Source organism: Pectinophora gossypiella, chromosome 10 (assembly GCF_024362695.1).
Source record: "Pectinophora gossypiella chromosome 10, ilPecGoss1.1, whole genome shotgun sequence".
Classification (NCBI taxonomy): Eukaryota; Metazoa; Arthropoda; class Insecta; order Lepidoptera; family Gelechiidae; genus Pectinophora; species Pectinophora gossypiella.
Genome location: NC_065413.1, coordinates 8,661,203 through 8,680,223, shown reverse-complemented (window position 1 = coordinate 8,680,223; position 19,021 = coordinate 8,661,203). Strand labels below are relative to the sequence as shown.

Genomic DNA, 19,021 nt, shown 5'->3' with positions numbered 1-19,021 from the left:
GAATACTCCGATATAATAACACTCGCGAATGTCTTCCGACTAACTTAATGCGATCATTAACCACAAAACACCACTTCGTATTAATTAATTAGATTATTCAATGAAGAAAGCAACTGTCCCGTTCCCGTTTCCCGCCAAAAAGCCGTGGGCAGAGACCATGGAATTCCACTTACTACGATCCTAATACACCACTTTTGCTTTTTCCACTTTTATCAAAGACACTGGAAACGGCCTCCGTGGCCCAGTGGTTGAGCGTTGGACTCACGATCCGGAGATCCTGAGTTCGATTCCCGGTGGGGACATATCACAAAAATTACTTTGATCACCTGATTGTCCGAAAGTAAGACGATCCGTGCTCCGGAAGGCACGTTAAGCCGTTGGTCCCGGTTACTACTTACTGATGTAAGTACGTAGTCGTTATATGAGTCATGTCAGAGGCGAGGGCGGCTCAATAGTAACCCTGACACCAGGGTTGATGAGGTTGGTAATTCACCTCACAACCCACACGATAGAAGAAGATCAAAGACTTCATACATGCTCGCCGGTTTAGAGTACACTAAAGAGTAATGTGACCTACCCCAGTATTAACAACTTGTAAGGCGATCAGTCTGACGACCATGCTGCAGAAACCGGAAGGTGGTGGCTGGCTCATAAGAGCTGCCGTGGCCGATGACAGGTTCTCTCCACTGCCGCTATCCATTACTATTAGCATCTGAAATTTGATGTTATGTTCTGGTAATCAGTTAAGAGGAGTCCATAACTATGCCCATTATTCTGGTGACTCTTAAATATTTATATAGATTTCTCCTGATATCTTTAGACTTTGATATGTCTCTTAATATTAGTATGCATCATTCTGTTCTACTGTCAAATAATTAAGCTATTTATAAATGTGTGTATAGTCAAAAATGCTTTCTCTGTTAATTCAAAGTAAGTAAGACACAATTACTCGAACGACGAAATCAGTGCCCTAGTTTTACGAACTTACTTACATCTATTTTTACATTTTTGGTATATTTATACAAATTTAGAAGACATTTAACAGGATATTTGCACTATAAAATAGTTTACAATTGAATAAAAAATAATTGTACTTAGAAATAAAAAGGCGTGTAAAGGAAAACATTACTTGTACAGTGCTGAGTAGGGTTTTGAGTTGCTGCCAATGCATAATGTACGGGCACCGAATCATAGTTTCATATACGCCTTTTAACAGCGCTGCCGCCGCGTCCCAGTGGGTATTTCTCTGAAAACAACAAAATGAGCAATGACAACAATGTATTCCATTTTGAGTAAAAAATAACGAATGAGAAGTTCAAAGTTTTAAAGAAACTGTATTCATCTGTACATGCCAAGGATTTTGTTACAAACAGTCCGTGGAATAATCACACATCGCGTAGGTTTCCGATAAAAATTTGAGGGGAGAAGTTCTACGCTTAAAAAAATGTAAAAAATAAAATCACTTCCAATTATTGCTCAACAAAACACGACTATAATTAAATTTGAATGTGGAATCCTCCAAACATTAAGAATTAAAAAAATATGTCACATATTTTTTATTCTTAATAGGTACTCGTATTTAATATTTATCTGATAATCCTTACGATATGTTACGATATTTTTTGAGAAGTGTATTTTAAAATTAAAAAAATATAACATTGAATTAGCCTCGTTTCTTGAGTCTGCGTTTAGAGCTTATCCTCTTACTCGTTACATATTCTTGTAATCTTACCCTTATACTAGGCTTCTTGGCAATCTTCATGAAGACCTTGTCAAGTCGCCTTAAAATCATAATGAGGGAAGGTCGTAGCGCGTCATCCGCCCAATCAGCAACTGGTAATACCAGCAGCATATAGCGTTGTAAGCCGCGGCATGCCATAGACTCAGGATCGTAAGGAGATACTTTTAGAAGAGCATGGGCTATGTCCGCTAACCGCTGGAATAGGTAATAAAATCGTATTTTTAGTTATTGACAGCTTTGCGCTAGTACCAAGTCGGAGCGCTAGAAGGCGCTTTACTTGTCATAGCTACGATATGTATGTGTAATCCTTTTATTATTTTAGACTATGTAGTTTTATCTGGATTATAATAATATCGCATACATCACAAAGTGAAAATTAGATAGAAGTCAGGACGAGCGCGTTAACTATTACACAACCTCCTCCTGCTGTTCATACGAAATTCTTTCGACCTATGTATCGTCATCAAGCCGACGCCGGCGCCATCAATCCAGAATATTGAGTACTAATATTTCAAAGCACGAGTGCATAAAGCATACGGTATTGAAAATATGTAACAGTGCTTGTTTAATGCACCGAATATCAAGAAAGAACTAAAAAGTAAATATGGCCTCTAAAAACCCGAATCCAACACTATAATAATATAATTTCAAGCAACTGACAGCATGTGACTTGGAATCGAGCAGCTCCACAGGTTTTCCTTCGCTCCCACCACTTCCTTTAGATCCGTTCAAGTCTAGAAGCCTTATGGTAGCTCGGTCAATGAACTCTCCCACCAACGACAGTAAGACGTCTCTAGGACGTCGGTACTCCGCCCGGATCAGCTGAAATTTAGAAATATGTACAGTTTTGAAATGCAAACTATGATTTTGAAAATGAAGAGGAATAGGAATGAGGTTATGGAATAGATTGAAATGTTTATTTTATTTTTTTAAATGATTTTTAGTTTTATATTCTTCTACATATTTAGGTAATTTTTATTTGGATATATTTGATTAGGCAATGGAGCTGATTCAAGCAGAATCTAATTTTATGTTATACCTGTAATTTTCTTAACCACCGTAAAGTTAATAGACGGGTAGTCGACAGGCTAAATATTTATGGAACACACGTGAATATTAGGCAGAAATCTTAAACAACCCAAAGTTCTTTCAAAATTTTTACATTAGTACCCCAAGGAAGAAACTGAGCTATAGAGACGGGGAAAGGAATGTTAGGTGAAAGATAAATAAGAAAGTGTAAAGTATTTTTGATTTTTTAAGTAGATATGTTATTCTGGGCGGTTTAAATGGCCACATCGAAGCAATTCATCTAAGAAAGCAATATTGCTATTTGACATTTGCGCATATAAAAGTAAGTGCGCAATGCAAACAAATGTCAAATAGCAATATTGCAAAGTGTTATTGGATTGGTTCGAGTTCGAGTTATTAATTTATGTTAAAAACCTTTTACTAACACAGTTCGCTCGACTATTATAGACGGCGATACCGCTCACCATCTGTCATGTTGGTCTAACAGAAAGCTCGGTGAGGTGTGGGTATTTACTTCATCTACTACCCCATTTGGGATATAGCTGTGAGCTTATGTTATGTGTTATGTTGTTGGAAAGTATGATCGTATCTCTTTCAAAAACTTACTACCTCGGAATCAGCGCCGGTGAAGTCAGATACGGGGGGTAGTCGCGAGTGATCCGTGCTATGAGCAAAGCGTGAGTGCGACTCCTCTTCTATCAGGTCGAGACCCACGAAATTTGAAGCGGTTGTTCTAGTACAACCTCTTTGGGAGGAGCCTTTGTGCTCCGGAGATGTTCTGTACGGGCCATTGTATGATCTGTAATGTTATAAAATGTGAAGTTTTGCTGAATCCAAAAGTGTTCTCGTTTAGCACTGGGGGGTTAACAAGGCCATATCGAAGTAATTCATCTAAAAAAGCAATATTACAATTTGACATTTGCGCATACAAATAGAATAAAGATTCAAATATATTAAAGAAATAAATGAATTTCCAAAAAACATAAAATTGCGGTGCCATCATCTTGCATTTAATTCTATTGCGTTGTTGTAAAAATAAAATCATAGGTAAACTTAGGATTTTTTTTAAAAATCACCCAATAATTTTAAGCAAATTTAAGTCTAATTATACAGAATACTTACTTAGAAAGTCCTTCACAATTATTGACGAGAGTTTTTATAGCAATAGCTAGTTGTTGAATTATTTCTTTCTCTGTCTTGCCTTCTCTGTTATATGTTGGTAGTTGTATCTGTTTCACGTAGCAAGGTAGGATAGCTTCTAAGATAATCTGTAAATATCAAAATTCATTTCAGCTCTATAGTTAACTGTTATTAGTTGCAGGGACAACTACTAGGGCAATCTTGGGTATTCCGTGGAGGTCTTTGCGCCTTATCTCAAGCGTACTCGATATATATGTATTATATATGCATCATACCTACAGAACGCCAATATCAAGAGTCTTTCTGTGGAAGTTATCTATTCTGTAATAGCTCAAGTCATTGCAAAAGCTGGAGAATATCTATTTTACTTTTTAGTCCTTTTAGTTTTAGTGATAATGATGAGTCCTGATTTACATAAATAGCCATTACACGTCCCACTGCTGGGCACAGGCCTCCCCTCGATCAACAGGAGCATGGAATCAATACTTTTTCGGACAATCAGGTGATTCAAGCCTGCAATGTCTTGGCGAAACAAAGGACAGTCGCACAAAGTCATTTCGACCTATTTGAAATAGAACTTGGAGCTTCAGATACCCACGCTCCAACCACTAGACCGCGAAAGCTGTTTCTATAGCTTGAAATATAGTGAAAAATCTACTCACAAGCATTTGATAGCCTCTCATGCTCTCAGCAGAATAGGACACGACCATGACACAAAGACTGATGCAATCAAGTACATTGACCATTTCGTCCTCATCTCGATAGCAGAAGTCTATTGGTTTCAACGGTTTCTCTTCCTTGATCAGTTCTGCTATATGAAGAGGATCTGGTGATGGAGTCTCCAAACTTAGGAGTAGATTGAATAAGCAACTCGATTGTACCTGAAAGTGTGGAATGGTTTTAGTAGATTTGACGTTCAAATCATTGCATTAATTATTTTCTGAAACATTGATTGGACATTTTAAACTTTTAACCGTTATGTAGAAAAATAATAATGATAACCAGTGATAGGATAAGTCGCAATTTTAAGTAATATTTGCATTCTAGCATGTTGGAGTAAAGTATATTTTAGACTATTGCTGAATTTAGTTGTTTAATATTTTATTAAAAAAAGTTTCTAGCAGTTTATCTTTTTTTTTGTGAGAAACATTTGTCATATGAGAAACAATCAGCAAACAATGTTTAACTCACTTTACTAGCATCTCCAAAAGCAGCTTCTTCGTCGGTATCTAAGATGGCGGACACAGAGCCGAACATTTGCAGAATGAAGGGCTTTCTGTTCAGTAGATAGAACTGTTTTACGGCATACTCTATTGTAGTAGTCACCAACTTATTCGTCTGGTAGTTTGAGTATATTTGCAACAGAGTTGGCATTATTAATAGATAGCTGCAAGGGAAAACATGTTGGCAAGTTAGCACAGAGACTTGAAATGAAGATTATGCGTTAATGTTGTTTATTAGTACACTAATTATTCAGAAGAAATAAATTATTTTTCTTAAAATTATGCACAACAATCGTGCGTCTATGTTCCATGGTAAATGATCATTAGCGACAAGATTTTGGGATTATTAAAATAAATACTTATTGTAAACAAATAGTGCTTACCCATTAGTAGAGAAAATATTCTTAAAATTGAAGGCAGCGTTGACGTAAGTAGCTATTACGTATCTGAGTATCAATGAATCCTCGCTGTGCAACATCAGCGCGCCGTTGAGAACGTTCAGGAATAGATGTATGTCTCGAGAAGAAGTGAAGTTACCCGCCATTGCCTCGAACATACGCGCTATTAGGCGTACCCACCTGGGATGAAACATTTGTGTGATGCAAATGCTACGACGTTTTCAAGAAAATATTCAAAAATGTAGTTCTTATTATATTCATTGGACAGTTATAAAACGATCGCTATGCATGTATTGCGACTCGTATAGGTGAAAAAATAGAGCGACTATTTTTAGAAATGTGAAACTAAAATAAAATTAAGTTTGTGTTTGTCCAAATTGGCACAAATATCTCGAAAGTTAGACAATATATATATGCAAACTTACATAAATTTATGTAAAACGTCGAGTCCGAGTAAAGTGGAGCCAAGCGGTCCTCGACTATACAGAGCGAGGTCAGACTCCAGCGCTTTGCGAGGAAATGATGGCAGCTTCATTAGCTCGTCGTGGAGGAACACTACGCGTTGTACCACCTGAACATTTCGGATATATTTGAAGGCAAGAGCAAAGGAAAGAAAGGCCACTAAGAGCTTAAAAGATTTATTGTTCCTTCCAGATATAGGAAGATCTTTCCTTCTGAATCTACAATTTACTTTCTTTCATAATTCTTTCTCTATGTGTCCAATACTTTTTCACTCTAGAAATGTAGTACTTCTAGTTACTTCCAAATCCATAACGTAGGACTTGCTATCTCAATGTTTCTAAGGAGAATTCCCAATGAAGCGGAGAAGTCCGAAATTGATCGAACACATGGAGGGAGATAACGAGACAAATGACACTCTTTCTCTCTCTCTTTCCAATATAATTGAGGCTGGGTTGTCAAAACATTAGAGAATGCAGATAATTCCTGAAGATATTCTGTATACGTACCATGTCAACGTTCTTCAGGATAGCCCAAGTGAGAAGTACTTTTCCGATTTCAATAAATTTAAGTAGTAGTTCTTGTTGTTGTAACTTTTCAAACGCTTCTTCAGGCTCCATATGTACTAAGCCCAGTTGCGGATACTGGGACCGCTTGAAGAAGTAGTGATCACGAACGTAGTTTTGTGGATTATGGATTTGACCTGGCAGAAGCAAGAGATTAAATGCCAGAATATAAAGAGCGATTCTAAATCGATCGTGAATAACATTGCCATTCCCAACCACAAACAAGTTTAATATTTTTTTCCTAGTCAATTATTTTGCTGATTTGATGTAAATACTCACGTGTTTTGAAGTCCACTAAAAAGTGTTCTCCATGTAACTCTTCTGGGATGCCAAAGAAGTCGAGGGACTCTTTCAATATCAAAGAAAATTGCGTGTCTTCTTGAACAGGGAACTGAGACGGAATGCTGCCCTCATTATCGGCTGTAATTTATATAGCATATTAGTATTGTTCTATAAATATTAAAAATAGATACAAAATATTAATGTAAAATTTCTAATCAGTTGGGTTGGGTATCCTTATCGAGCTCTATGCTTTGAAGGGAACAGAAGAGACTGGCGTGTTAGGCCAGATCAAATCTAGGCTATCCGTCTTAGAGCATCCGACGAACTGCATGGCGGAGTTTGTTTATGTTTTATACATTTTCCATTTGATGAAATCTTAAAATTCTTATACAAAACTTCACGAGTCTGATACTTACATGGCCCGTGTACGATAATCTTCTTAGCAGCCGGCACATTAGCTGTGAGGAGTATGTGGGCATCGCATTGTTCTTTACGTAATATCTGCTTCAAGTCTTTGAACATGATACCGTGAACACTGTGTACCACCTAAAATATAAGAACAGTTTTAATCTAATTGTATTCTGTGTGCTTAGGTACTTTTATAGGAAATTTTGTCAATTTTATTTGAACGTTTCTTCGACCCAGGTACGCACCACCGAAATCCCCTGGTAGTTGCGGCGTGTCAGTAAATCCCACTTAAGGGTGGTACTGAACGATATTACTATACGATCCTTATAATCCGATGAGAGCGCCGGCGTGGTCAAAGTTTTCCCTCATTCAGCGCTTATCGCTATCGGCCCATTCCCTCAGACGACGCCTTAAGCCGAGGATTGGGCCCATCTGGACACCCCCAACAGTTATACAGTTACGAAATTTATAAAGATCTTTAGTTTCACGTATTTCTTGAAACTTACCATCCACAATATAGACAAAGCCGCCCCGATGAGTCTCTGTCCGTCTTCATGCGGTGTTCTCACGTAGAACATGACATATCCTATAATATAGTTGTACAACGCGAACGCAGCCTGTTGCGGCAAACGCGGTATGAAGCGAATGAGGTGGCGCAAGAGTTTGAACATTTCGTCTTGATGGTCGCGAGTCAAACGCTCCAGGACGTGACGGAGGAATAACGCGGAGTCTTCCACTAGGCAGCCCCATATGACCTGAACGAATGTAAAGTGTTCAAATATATTTCTAGCGAAAATCAACTAATTCGATAGATTTATGAAACTATTCAAAAGGAATCTTAAAAAACTCACCGAATAAGCAACTTCATACACAGAAATTCTGCTAGGCCCGACAGCAGCGTCATCCAATAACGCCACTATTTCAGCCACAGCGGAACACAGTGCTGAGGGAAACAACGCTGAAGCCACTTGTGTGTGATGGGAACCTCGAACGCCTTCCACTATCTCTTCGTCAGCAGGTGCTATGTTGAAATAACTTTTTATAGTCAGTTATAAGCGAGAACCGTTATCAAGAAAATATTGAGTTGATACTCTAGATAACTTTGCCTTTAAACGGTAATATGTTAAACGGTAAATATGATGAACTCCATAGTGTCACGAGTCGTCAAACACCTATAAATAAATCCATCAGCTTGGACACCCTTTTGACGGGAATCATAGACTTCTAGACGCTAATGGATATTTGAAACTTTAAACACTAAAGTTATTCGCCCGTGACGACTTTGGCATGAACTTTGGTTGTCGCGATAACTACATACAAGTGCAACTCTGGAAAGTGCTCTCACTTCGTCTGTGGACACTACCCTATATCTGATCTTGAGTTTTCTATTTATGTGTCAATTTTCAGGCAGAGTCACTATGGTTTTTAAATTATGGATTAAACTCACGTTCAATATGATCATCAGCAGCATGGTCTAAGGCTGGCTCTCGCGCCGCTTGTCGAGTGATCGGTATGGTGGTGATCAGGAAACTCTCTCTCTCCGCTTTCTTCTTATCAATGCGCTGTTGCAACGCCCGCTTTATAGCCTCAGTCTGCTGTTTCTTGCGAGTTTTTGTAGCTGTTACTAGTGATCGCTGAAATAGAACGAAATACATATTCTAAATTTAAAGTGAAATATGAAAAGAGATATAAATCTTTTTTATAAACAAATTTAATATCTGTCAATTGATTGTCACGACAGATTAAGGACACTAACTGTCCTGTTGGCATTTGAAAGAGTAATTTCACATACATGTCTTTCCTGATTCAATGTCATCTCCATATCTTTATCCTTAACCTGCGGGCTCCACGGCGGGTCCACGACAGCAAGTGACTCAATGCCAATCTTCGGTGACGGCAAAGTGAACTCTATGCCTGGAGGGGGAACTTTGAAGGTCATTGACGCCCCTTCTTCCATGCGGGGCCACACTTGGTAACGTAGCTTCCACATCACTTGAAATCTTAGAATTGCGTTGATTCTGAAAATGGGCATAAAATTATGATCCGAAATAAATGCTAAAATTTTAAAAAATAATCAATTAAACAACTGTACCGCTATTCGAAGCCTATATTATTAGAGAGTGGCAACACTGTTTTCCCCTGATTGGTCATATATATATCAGTCCCTGTTACGCATCCCTTTGTCTCTCTCTCTCTCCCCTCCACCTGGCAGTGTACTCGAGAGTGTTGAGAGTTCAGGAGCTTCATTGGCGATTTGTTTTTCGCACTGAAAGGTCGTAAAAGAACTCCGAGGTGAGTGCTGTTAACTTCATATTCTAATAATTTAACAATTATTCCTAACGGTTTTCCGTTCGAAAAAAAAAAAAAAAAAAAAAAAGTAATAACAGCTATTTTGTCCCTAAAGATTTTTGATTTGGTGTTTTTTCTTGCTAGATGGATAGTGATAGCTCATCCTCCTCCAGTTCGAAGTCGGAAACAAGCCCGTCCAGGGCGGCGCCAGAGGCAGTTGCAGATGCTGGTAGGAAAAGGGTTTCCTCTAAAACAAAAAGATACGGTAAGCGTCGTCGCCTAGATGACTCTAATACTGTTATTAATTCACTGGCGCAACAAGTAAGTGGTATTCAAAACTTTTTGTCGCAATTTGTTGGTCAAAATCAAAATAATGACGGTAATGAAAGTGACGTGTCTCTTAATGTAAGTGGAGAATTATATGAAGATGGACCTTCACAATCCCCACGTGATTTTACTATTTCGGTAAACACGGTTTTAAAAGAACCCGCGGTTCTTAAATCTGATTCTGCAAGTTTGGATTTATTGAACTCTATTCAACATTTCGACTCTGATTCTTGGTCAGACGTACGTTACTCTGATGTGCAGAAAAAATATTGTTCTACCCCCGGGTTTACAGATCTCGATTGCAATGATGAGCTCAAACCGTACGATAGATTCTCTAACCTGTCACTTACAGAAAAGGGATTTGCTGCCATCACACAAGGTTTGTTAAAACAGCATAAAGCAGCAGAGGATGGTTTTAAAGTGCTACTTACATGGCTCAGAACCTCTGACCTGGTAGATATAAACTCTGTGGAGTCAAAGATTACGGAGATTTTCTCACAAGGGGATTTCCAAAAAATTTCTAATGATGTTTTACAAATGGCGTGTGGCCATAGGGCTGATTTGGTTCAGCAACGCCGAGACGCAATATTGCGGTCGGTTAAAGATAAGTTCGTAAGAACGAGCATTCGTAAAATACCGCCAACTTGCGAAAATCTTTTTAAATCTGAAACATTGTCTTTAGTTATAGAAAAATATGGAGGTGTAAATAAGGTGTTTTGGCCTGTTAAATCGCAGAACAGTGGTTCTAAATCATATTCAGCTGCGCAAGCTGGTCAGAAAGTACCCAAATCGGGCAAGTTACCTGCGCAAGGTATACAAAACTACTCGGCTCCTACGGGGATTCGCAATATGGCCCCAGGACATGGAGCGCCGTTTTATAATTTTATGCCTTCGCAAGGCATGTACCCTTTTCCCGGCCAATCGTTTTTACCCAATTTTATCAGGTTTCCCGCGCCAGGGCCTAATTTTCGGGCAAGAACCCCAGGGACGCATAACACTACCATTAGAGATACCAAGCAGGGCCCTTGCCGTAGGGCCCAAACTGGCCGAAAAAACTGACTTAACCTTTCAAGCTGGGCGGCTTCAAAACTTTTATTGCGCTTGGAAAAACTTAAATGCTCCTTCCACAATTTTAAAAATTATTTCAGAAGGGTACCGCATACCCTTTTACAAGAAACCCCCTCTTTACATGCCAAACATGGAAACAAGCATGCAAACACGCTACTCAGAGGAGATGGAGGCACATATTCAAGAAATGAAGGATATGCGAATACTGGAAAGTGCACAACTGTCGCCCAGTTTCATTTCCAACATGTTCCTTATAACAAAGGACGACGGTACCTACCGTCCTATTTTCAATTTGAAAAATCTAAACGAGTATGTCTATCTCAGCAAGTTCAGGTTAATCAACCACCACAGAATACCCACTTTTTTACAACCCAACGATTGGTTAGTAAAAATAGACCTCTCGAACGCGTATTTCCACCTGCCGATTGCGCCCAGTCACAGGCCATTCCTGCGGCTAATATACAACAACGAGCTCTTGCAGATGACATGCTTGCCTTTTGGTCTAGCTTCGGCACCAAAGATCTTTGCAACCTTCACCAACTGGGTCACGCAAACGCTGAGGAGTCGGGGCATTCGAGCCTTGATTTATCTGGACGATTTCCTGCTGGCCAATCAGGATCGAATAGTCCTTCAATCACAGGTAAGAACGGCAATTCATTTACTAGAATCCTTAGGCTGGCAAATAAATCACAAGAAGTCAATCCTAGAACCCCAAAATCGTATACAGTACTTGGGGATAATATGGGACACGTTCACAAACACAAAGACCTTACCATATCAAAAGCAAAGTTCTGTAAAGCAAAAGCTCATTCGGGTATTGGCCCGAAAAAAGTGCAATTTAAGGGAATTACAAAGTCTAATAGGAAGTCTCAACTTTGCGAGTCTGGTAGTCCCACATGGGCGACTTCATTTCAGGGAGTTGCTCGAGCACTGCCATACCCTATTGAACAAAGACCCGCTCACATGCTTCCCAATATCCGAGAATGCAATGTTGAACATAACGTGGTGGCTAAAACACTATTCAAAGAATTCGATCTTGCATCCCCCGGCAGTCGAGCACTACCTATCGACAGATGCTTCAGGTTCGGGGTGGGGAGCTCAATTGGACAACAAAAGATTAAGCGGCCAGTGGAGTCCACAAGAGCTAAAGCTCCACTCGAATCAGAGAGAGATGCTGGCCATTCTAAAAGTGCTCCAGGAACACTGTCATCTTCTCGCGAAAACCTCTGTATCAATTCAGTCGGACAACAGGACTGCGCTCTCCTACCTCCGCAATCAGGGAGGAACCCGCTCGAAACCATTAATGAGGTTGACTTACCAAATCTACCACATTTTGACAAAACACAATATTCATCTTTCACTGCACCACCTCCCGGGCAGGTACAATATAGAAGCAGACCACCTATCTCGCGATTCGCATCCTCATCACCCCGAGTGGCACTTGCTTCCAGACTTGACCGAGAAGGTCTTCATGAAGTTGGGAGTGCCGACTATAGATCTATTTGCATCCCATCGTGCCCATGTTGTGCCCGAATACGTGTCCCTAGACGCGACGGATCACAAGGCCTTGTTTGTCGATGCGTTCTCGAGACAATGGCATTACAGTCTGGCGTGGGTGTTCCCACCCCCCTTTCTTATCCCCAAAGTTCTAGCTCATCTGAACAACTCGACAGGGTTCTTTCTGTTAGTGGTGCCCCGTTGGGAAAAAGCATTTTGGCGCCCCGACTTGAGGAAACGGACAGTGGCCCCCCAATTCACAGTCCGCAACCTGCAGAAAGTTTTGATAGACACAAGGACCCACCGTCCTCCCCCCAGGGTACAAGAGCTGACCTTAGAAATATGGAAATGTGGGGGTGGGATCAGGCTTTGAAAGGCTGGAATCCTGATCAAGTTAAACTTCTTTTGTCTAGTTGGCGAAATTCCACAAAAAAGACTTATTTGCCAGCTTGGAAAAGGTGGTGTAATTGGGCTAAGAATAATGAGGTACCATTTCGACGTCCCACGGGATCGGGCTTAGCTAGGTTTTTATCCGACCTATGCCAAAAAGAAAATCTATCGTACAACAGTATTTTGCTTCATAAGTCCGTTGTAGCTACTCTTTGTGATCCGAATAGTTCAACCAATTTAAGTTCACACCCAATGGTTTCACGAATACTCAAAGCAATTTCTATTCAAAAACCTAAACAACCCAAACCTCCTATTTGGGATGTAGATAGGTTATCTTCTTGGCTGGCAAATAACTTTAGTCTAGAAAATACGCTTTATGTATGTTCACAGAGAACTGCATGCATTCTTCTTCTTTGTTCTGGTCGAAGGGTACATGATCTGACATTATTGTCGATAGATCCAAATTATTGTTCTATTGTTAATGATTACATAATATTTTGGCCCCTTTATGGATCTAAAACTGATTGTTTTGAGTATAGGCAGTCAGGCTGGCGCTTACTAAGTCATCCTGACAATAACGCACTTAGTCCGGTCTATTGGGTTAAAACTTTATTAAGGTTGTCGCAATCGAGAAGAGACACATGTAAAATAAATAATTTATTTTTGACAGTTCGTGGAGAGCCCAGAGCCGCTTCGCGTACAGTTATCGCAAATTGGGTGAAGAGTCTCATGAAGAACGCCGGGATCGAAGCATCTGCAGGCAGTACACGGTCGGCGGTCGCGTCCAAAGACTGGCTACTTAATTTTCCACTAGATGACATTTTGGCCCGCGGCAACTGGAGAACAGGAAATACTTTTTCACGATTCTATAGACGGGAAATCAGGTCAGAACCTTCAGCTGCTCCATCAGCTGTTTCTAGATTATTTCAACCTATTTGATCACCTTTTTTTTTTTCAATTTAGTTATTATATTACTTACTTATTCATTCACACAAATGCCTTGTTATTTTTCTGTTCGTAATTACGAGTCGCAATAACTTTCATTGGATACCTACACTGTTATATGATGTTTATGATGATTTTCTGGAAATTTAGCTCTAGTTGACTTATTGCTTTTGTATTCTGTTTTTGAGAGATAGATACATAAGGTGTTTACCTAATCGAATATGCGTTGTGATTATTTTTTCTATATGTTAATAATAATGATCTTTGCTTATAGTCAAATGAGGAAAAAGTTGTGTTTAGACTGTGTTTTTATTTAGTGAAATAAAATGAACATTTACCCACCTTGTTTTATATTTTTTCTTATTCCTGCCTACCTACATAATTATCTTACACAAACCAGCTTAACATAAGTACTACTTACTTGTTTATTCATACACAGTACATTATAATGGGTCATTCCTATTTTCATAGTTCACATCTATCACATTGGCGACCCTCCACCAGGCGATACTAGACACGTCTCAAATAATATAGGCTTCGAATAGCGGTACAGTTGTTTAATGACAGCGTTTTACCTACCAATAAAACGCTTATTAAACATACTTACCATATTCGAAGCCTAGCTTTTATTTCTGCCTGGTGCATAAATAAATAAATTCTTAATTATTTATGTTTGAGACGCAATGAAGCTCCTGAACTCTCAACACTCTCGAGTACACTGCCAGGTGGAGGGGAGAGAGAGAGAGACAAAGGGATGCGTAACAGGGACTGATATATATATGACCAATCAGGGGAAAACAGTGTTGCCACTCTCTAATAATATAGGCTTCGAATATGGTAAGTATGTTTAATAAGCGTTTTATTGGTAGGTAAAACGCTGTCATTTAAATAAACTTAAATTTTTAATACTCTTCATGATTTCTTCACCCCATGGTCATTTATGCACAACCAGTTTTAGTCACATGCTCAACGCCCGCGTCGGTGCGACTTGTATAGGTTTTGACACGCAGTGAATGCTAACTACGTGAATAAATTTTAATGTCGTACGGCTAATGGTGGAAGTCCTAAATATAATTCGCGTCGTCCTTGCTGATCAAATTTTTTGGACACCTTATCCCAAATCCACTTACTTGATGCCCGGATCCTCGTGTTTCAAGTCATTATGCATGATCTCGGAAGCAGTGGTAGGTGCCTTCACAGCACACAGTATGAAGAGAGCCGCGGCACACGCACTGAGTTCCCTGTCTGCTTCTAGTACGAGTTGCCACGCTACTGGAGCGCATTCCACGAACATCTCCTCACCCATCGTCGTTGCACCTTTTACTAACGTTGCTAGAGGCGTGTGGTAGGCGTCGCGAACCTGATAATTGATTTCAAAGTTACTTCAAATGGGAGTATGAGGTTAGAGGAAGATTATATGGAGTATTTACATTAGTTGAGTAACTATTAAGGGCTTTAAAAGTTGATAGTAACCAATGCAGGATCTCGGAACGATTGCATTTTTTTCCAATAAGATTTGATATTGTTTGTTGAGTTGAATTTGTTACTAGAATTTAAGCAAGTTTTTCTTCTCCTACCTGTGACTTCAGATACTTGAGTATAGCGGGTGGGTCGGCTGGGGGGTACGGTATGGACCCAGGTTTAGTAACCGGAGGGGCTTCCGCCGCATGCGGCATGGAATGTTCTACTCCTGCGGCCCGGTACGCTAGTCCCGCACTTTCTATCACTGACCGGTCGATCCTGTAACATACATAGTTTATGTATCTAATAATGGCTTCGACTACTTGTATGGAGTTTTAGTTTAATCCTCATAAGAAGGAGGGTTGCTTATTGATGCTGCAGATGTTAACACCTATAACAAGAACCTCAAAGACTTGGTCAATCAAGTTTAAAAAACCCACCAACTAACTTTTGTTTTTATGACTAAAACCATCATTCAAACCATCAATACAATGACTAGGTTTCATCTGAATATTTGATTACATCTACACGATAAGTTTCATTTTACTTGTCGGTGGAATGCTCAGAAGGTTTCCGGGAACGTCGTCCTCTACGCCCATTTCCAACACCCTCTTCAGAATTTGTTGCGTTTATTTCTGGACCGAACTTCTCACCGTATATCTGTTACGAAAGAGAGATGGTACAGTTAAGATTATTTTATAAAATAATAGTTCGGGAATTATTGTATCAATTGTACGAGTAAGTACCATTTACCACTCAACGGTAGTTATTTTTAAAAATAATATACACTCATTCAAATGTCTTATTCAAGTCTGCTGGAATTGCTGATATAATTCTGTTGTATCTGTTACTAATGAAATATCTTCCTTAGGACACCAATATCGAGAAGAAATTACCTGTGGTTTTGGATATCCCAATAATGTGGTTTGGGTTATAGGAATTGTAGAAGTGAGTTAATTCATACTGACCTTCAACACTGATTTCATAAGTCGCGCACTAGCTCGCATATTGCGACGGAAACAGTATGGATGGCAAAAGTTTTGGTGGGTGCAGCCGTAGTTGAAGGAATTCAGGAAATTTACCATTACCTAAAATCCACATATTTTATTAAATTAATATTGGTAAGTAAAAGGATCTCATAGGCATGTTACGGATAAACTGGGAAATATTTATGTTTAACTATCGACAATAGTATCAAATTAAATCTAAAGCTTCGTCTTCACTAGGCGACATGTATCAAACAAGTGTCACCCATATCTGCCGACGTCGTCCGATAATGCCCGATGTTTATGGGGACAAGACATGTCGCCTAGTGGAGACGAGGCTTTAGCGTTGAGCCTACCTAATAAGCAAAAGTTGGCGCTGATAATATTTCTAAAAGCATTTTAAATACATTCTAAATACAATAAGGAGTACTCTTGCTGAATTGTGAGTTTCAAAGATCCTACTACAGTAAATAATGTACTCAAAATGTTTAATAATTTAAGTGTGAATTTTTGTATAGAATGGAATTCCAGATCAAAACATACGTAATTTTGGTGGCGCAAGTATTTTGATGCAATAAGCGACAGTAACTGATTTTGAATTAGGATTCCTTTTTGTTGATCGACTGGCCTTTATTCATAGCTATCTCTATGAAAACCTGTGCCACCGAAATGACGTAAAGAGGCACCTTAAAAAATTCACCCTTAATTGTTTTCCGTAGAGACTCACGAAATACAACGCACCTTGAGCCAGGGATAACCTTTATTATTATCGGGTGGGTCAGTGGAATTACTGTCGGGACTATCCGGTGGGTGGTCGTGGTCGTCAGAGAGCACTCCAGGACTCTCCTCGCCGCCACTGTCTTCATTCGGCATAATTACTGTGCCACCTGCATGGTAAAGATGCTCTACTTAAATAATTTGAATGGTCAAAACTAAATTAAAGATAGGCATAACATAAGCAGTAAACGTCTCACTGCTGGGCATAGGCCTCCCCTCCAAACTTTTCCACGCTGGTTTAAACTGCTCCACTGTGTGTGTGAGCGAGACAAAAATATATATTTCTTACCATTTTGCGGCTAAAATAAGTCTTTTTGGGTAATAACATCCGTTACACAAATGATCACAGAACCTTGATAATTGAGTCAGGTTTTCAATTATTTGTAAGTGCTGGTCAAATATGTCGACGAGATAAAAATCGTTCTATTATATGGACAACTTACCTGTCCCAGGGTAGACTTCAGAAGTATCGCTTCTATCCGAGAGCGATGATACTTTCCTTCTGCTTTGTATGGAATCTGATCTTCGAGTTACAACTGAAAAAATATCAATTTTAATTAAAATAGTTCCTTTACTTAATATTATTTGGTGTAGTAAGTAAAGGTTTCCCGAATAAACTTCTACGTAGATTTATAAAAAAGTAACCTACACTCATCTACGTCTTTAACGTCTTTCTGTCGTAGTTTAATAGAGCGTCGTTTGAAAGATCCAAAAGCGCTGTGGGCTTGTTGCGTGTTCCGTCTAAGCATGGCACCTTTGCCTCCTCTTGACGAAAGTCGACCTTTCTTGTCATCGGCCGATGGAGGTATCGCATCCGCTAACTAAAAAGAATTTACAATATTCAGTAGAAGATGAAATTGCAGATTACAAATTCTCTACTAATCCACATTGGAATAGTGAGGGTAATGTTTCTGTCCCTTTTCTTTTGATACCCTTTGGTTTATGATGATTGTTACTGTATTCATATAAACAATAACAAATTCAAACTGCCTTTATAAAATCTTACCGTAACATTACTTCCTCCAGACACATTTTCTGGTTCATGGAGTACAAATGAAATTTTACGTTCAGTTTCGGCTCCTGCTATAGATTGCAAACTTTGTGCGGATGCTTGTGAATGTCCCATGCTCGATAGAGCCATACTCCATCGGCGGTTCGCTTCCCTGTCACGCAGATTATACACATATTAAACCCTCAAAGCACAACAAAATAGGCGGTCGCAGTATTAGCTATGGAAGTAGCCTCTATATCTCGTTTCTACGAGTCACAAAATTTAGTTTGAAAATTCCAATTCTTTTGTGCATGCCAATGTAGCAAAGCGACTGATTTACTCTTGTATACTAATTGAATCTAAACTATTGCAATACTTAATCATTACTATTGGAAATAATTTTGAAAATACTCTGTACAAGGTGTAGTCGACAAAATACTTTATTCGTGTAGTTATTTCAATACATTTTAAAATAGCAAAGTTAAGTGGACTCTTTACAGTAAACCATGCATTTTAGTTGTGCTTTTGCACACATTATTATTTCATTGCCATCGTTAGTATAGTGTAGTATTACAGACCGGTGCAAACATAGAGGCACTTTTGATGACCTTACAATAGTTCTCTTACATTCTAATGCTTTAATTACTGCGTACTTGGTATTGACAAGGTCGTCAACGAGTGTCTGTGTTTAACGCGGTCTTCGTGCCATATTTTTGGAAAAGTGAGCAATATCTGCTACTAGTCTCTTTATTACTAAGATTTATCGGTTCTGAAGTGAATTTTGCAGCTTTCGTTTTACAAGTGTATATTGTAGTTATTGAACCGTATGTACACTCTACGAGTATATACGCATGCCCGCTCAGTGCAGTACGCAAGATAACATGCATTATTTCGTCAGAACACATACTCGACTGGCATTAATGTGTGTTGACTGCTAAGAGCCCTGTTAAAATAAAGTTATAATCAAAATATGCACGCTTTTACACGTCATTTCAAACGGGAAAAAACATAAGGAACTCACTTATTCTTACACAACAAACGTCT

General features: G+C 39.1%; 2 protein-coding genes across 2 annotated transcripts in view; one reads left to right on the top strand and one right to left on the bottom strand.

Moving 5' to 3' along the window:
• Nucleotides 1–19,021, bottom strand: part of LOC126370028 (protein unc-80 homolog) — a 45,811-nt gene that overhangs the window by 10,524 nt on the left and 16,266 nt on the right. Inside the window, exons 30-54 of the mRNA XM_050014655.1 lie at nt 17,993–18,149; nt 17,636–17,807; nt 17,430–17,522; nt 16,951–17,096; nt 16,192–16,311; nt 15,771–15,883; nt 15,340–15,502; nt 14,893–15,122; nt 9,039–9,264; nt 8,694–8,880; nt 8,098–8,267; nt 7,753–8,001; nt 7,255–7,384; nt 6,836–6,976; nt 6,500–6,693; nt 5,957–6,102; nt 5,517–5,711; nt 5,102–5,297; nt 4,573–4,791; nt 3,893–4,038; nt 3,380–3,569; nt 2,402–2,563; nt 1,733–1,936; nt 1,130–1,246; nt 578–712 (exon numbers count right to left, since the gene is read on the bottom strand). Of these exons, the coding sequence (XP_049870612.1) occupies nt 578–712; nt 1,130–1,246; nt 1,733–1,936; nt 2,402–2,563; nt 3,380–3,569; nt 3,893–4,038; nt 4,573–4,791; nt 5,102–5,297; nt 5,517–5,711; nt 5,957–6,102; nt 6,500–6,693; nt 6,836–6,976; nt 7,255–7,384; nt 7,753–8,001; nt 8,098–8,267; nt 8,694–8,880; nt 9,039–9,264; nt 14,893–15,122; nt 15,340–15,502; nt 15,771–15,883; nt 16,192–16,311; nt 16,951–17,096; nt 17,430–17,522; nt 17,636–17,807; nt 17,993–18,149 (4,201 nt within the window). The remainder of the gene's footprint in view (nt 1–577; nt 713–1,129; nt 1,247–1,732; nt 1,937–2,401; nt 2,564–3,379; nt 3,570–3,892; nt 4,039–4,572; nt 4,792–5,101; nt 5,298–5,516; nt 5,712–5,956; nt 6,103–6,499; nt 6,694–6,835; nt 6,977–7,254; nt 7,385–7,752; nt 8,002–8,097; nt 8,268–8,693; nt 8,881–9,038; nt 9,265–14,892; nt 15,123–15,339; nt 15,503–15,770; nt 15,884–16,191; nt 16,312–16,950; nt 17,097–17,429; nt 17,523–17,635; nt 17,808–17,992; nt 18,150–19,021) is intronic.
• Nucleotides 9,537–13,623, top strand: LOC126370160 (uncharacterized). The gene is made up of 3 exons (XM_050014923.1): nt 9,537–9,800; nt 11,437–11,570; nt 13,488–13,623. The coding sequence occupies exons 1-3, from the start codon at nt 9,680–9,682 to the stop codon at nt 13,536–13,538; spliced, it is 306 nt and encodes a 101-aa protein (XP_049870880.1). The 5' UTR covers nt 9,537–9,679; the 3' UTR covers nt 13,539–13,623.

What these genes read in the sequence shown, in the direction of transcription:
- LOC126370160 (XM_050014923.1), top strand. Translation starts at nt 9,680, where the DNA reads ATGGATAGTGATAGCTCATCCTCCTCCAGTTCGAAGTCGGAAACAAGC. An exon ending in CTCTAAAACAAAAAGATACG is followed by an intron (nt 9,801 to 11,436) that starts GTAAGCGTCGTC and finishes CTTTTGGTCTAG; the next exon opens with CTTCGGCACCAAAGATCTTT. An exon ending in GAATAGTCCTTCAATCACAG is followed by an intron (nt 11,571 to 13,487) that starts GTAAGAACGGCA and finishes TATTTTTGACAG; the next exon opens with TTCGTGGAGAGCCCAGAGCC.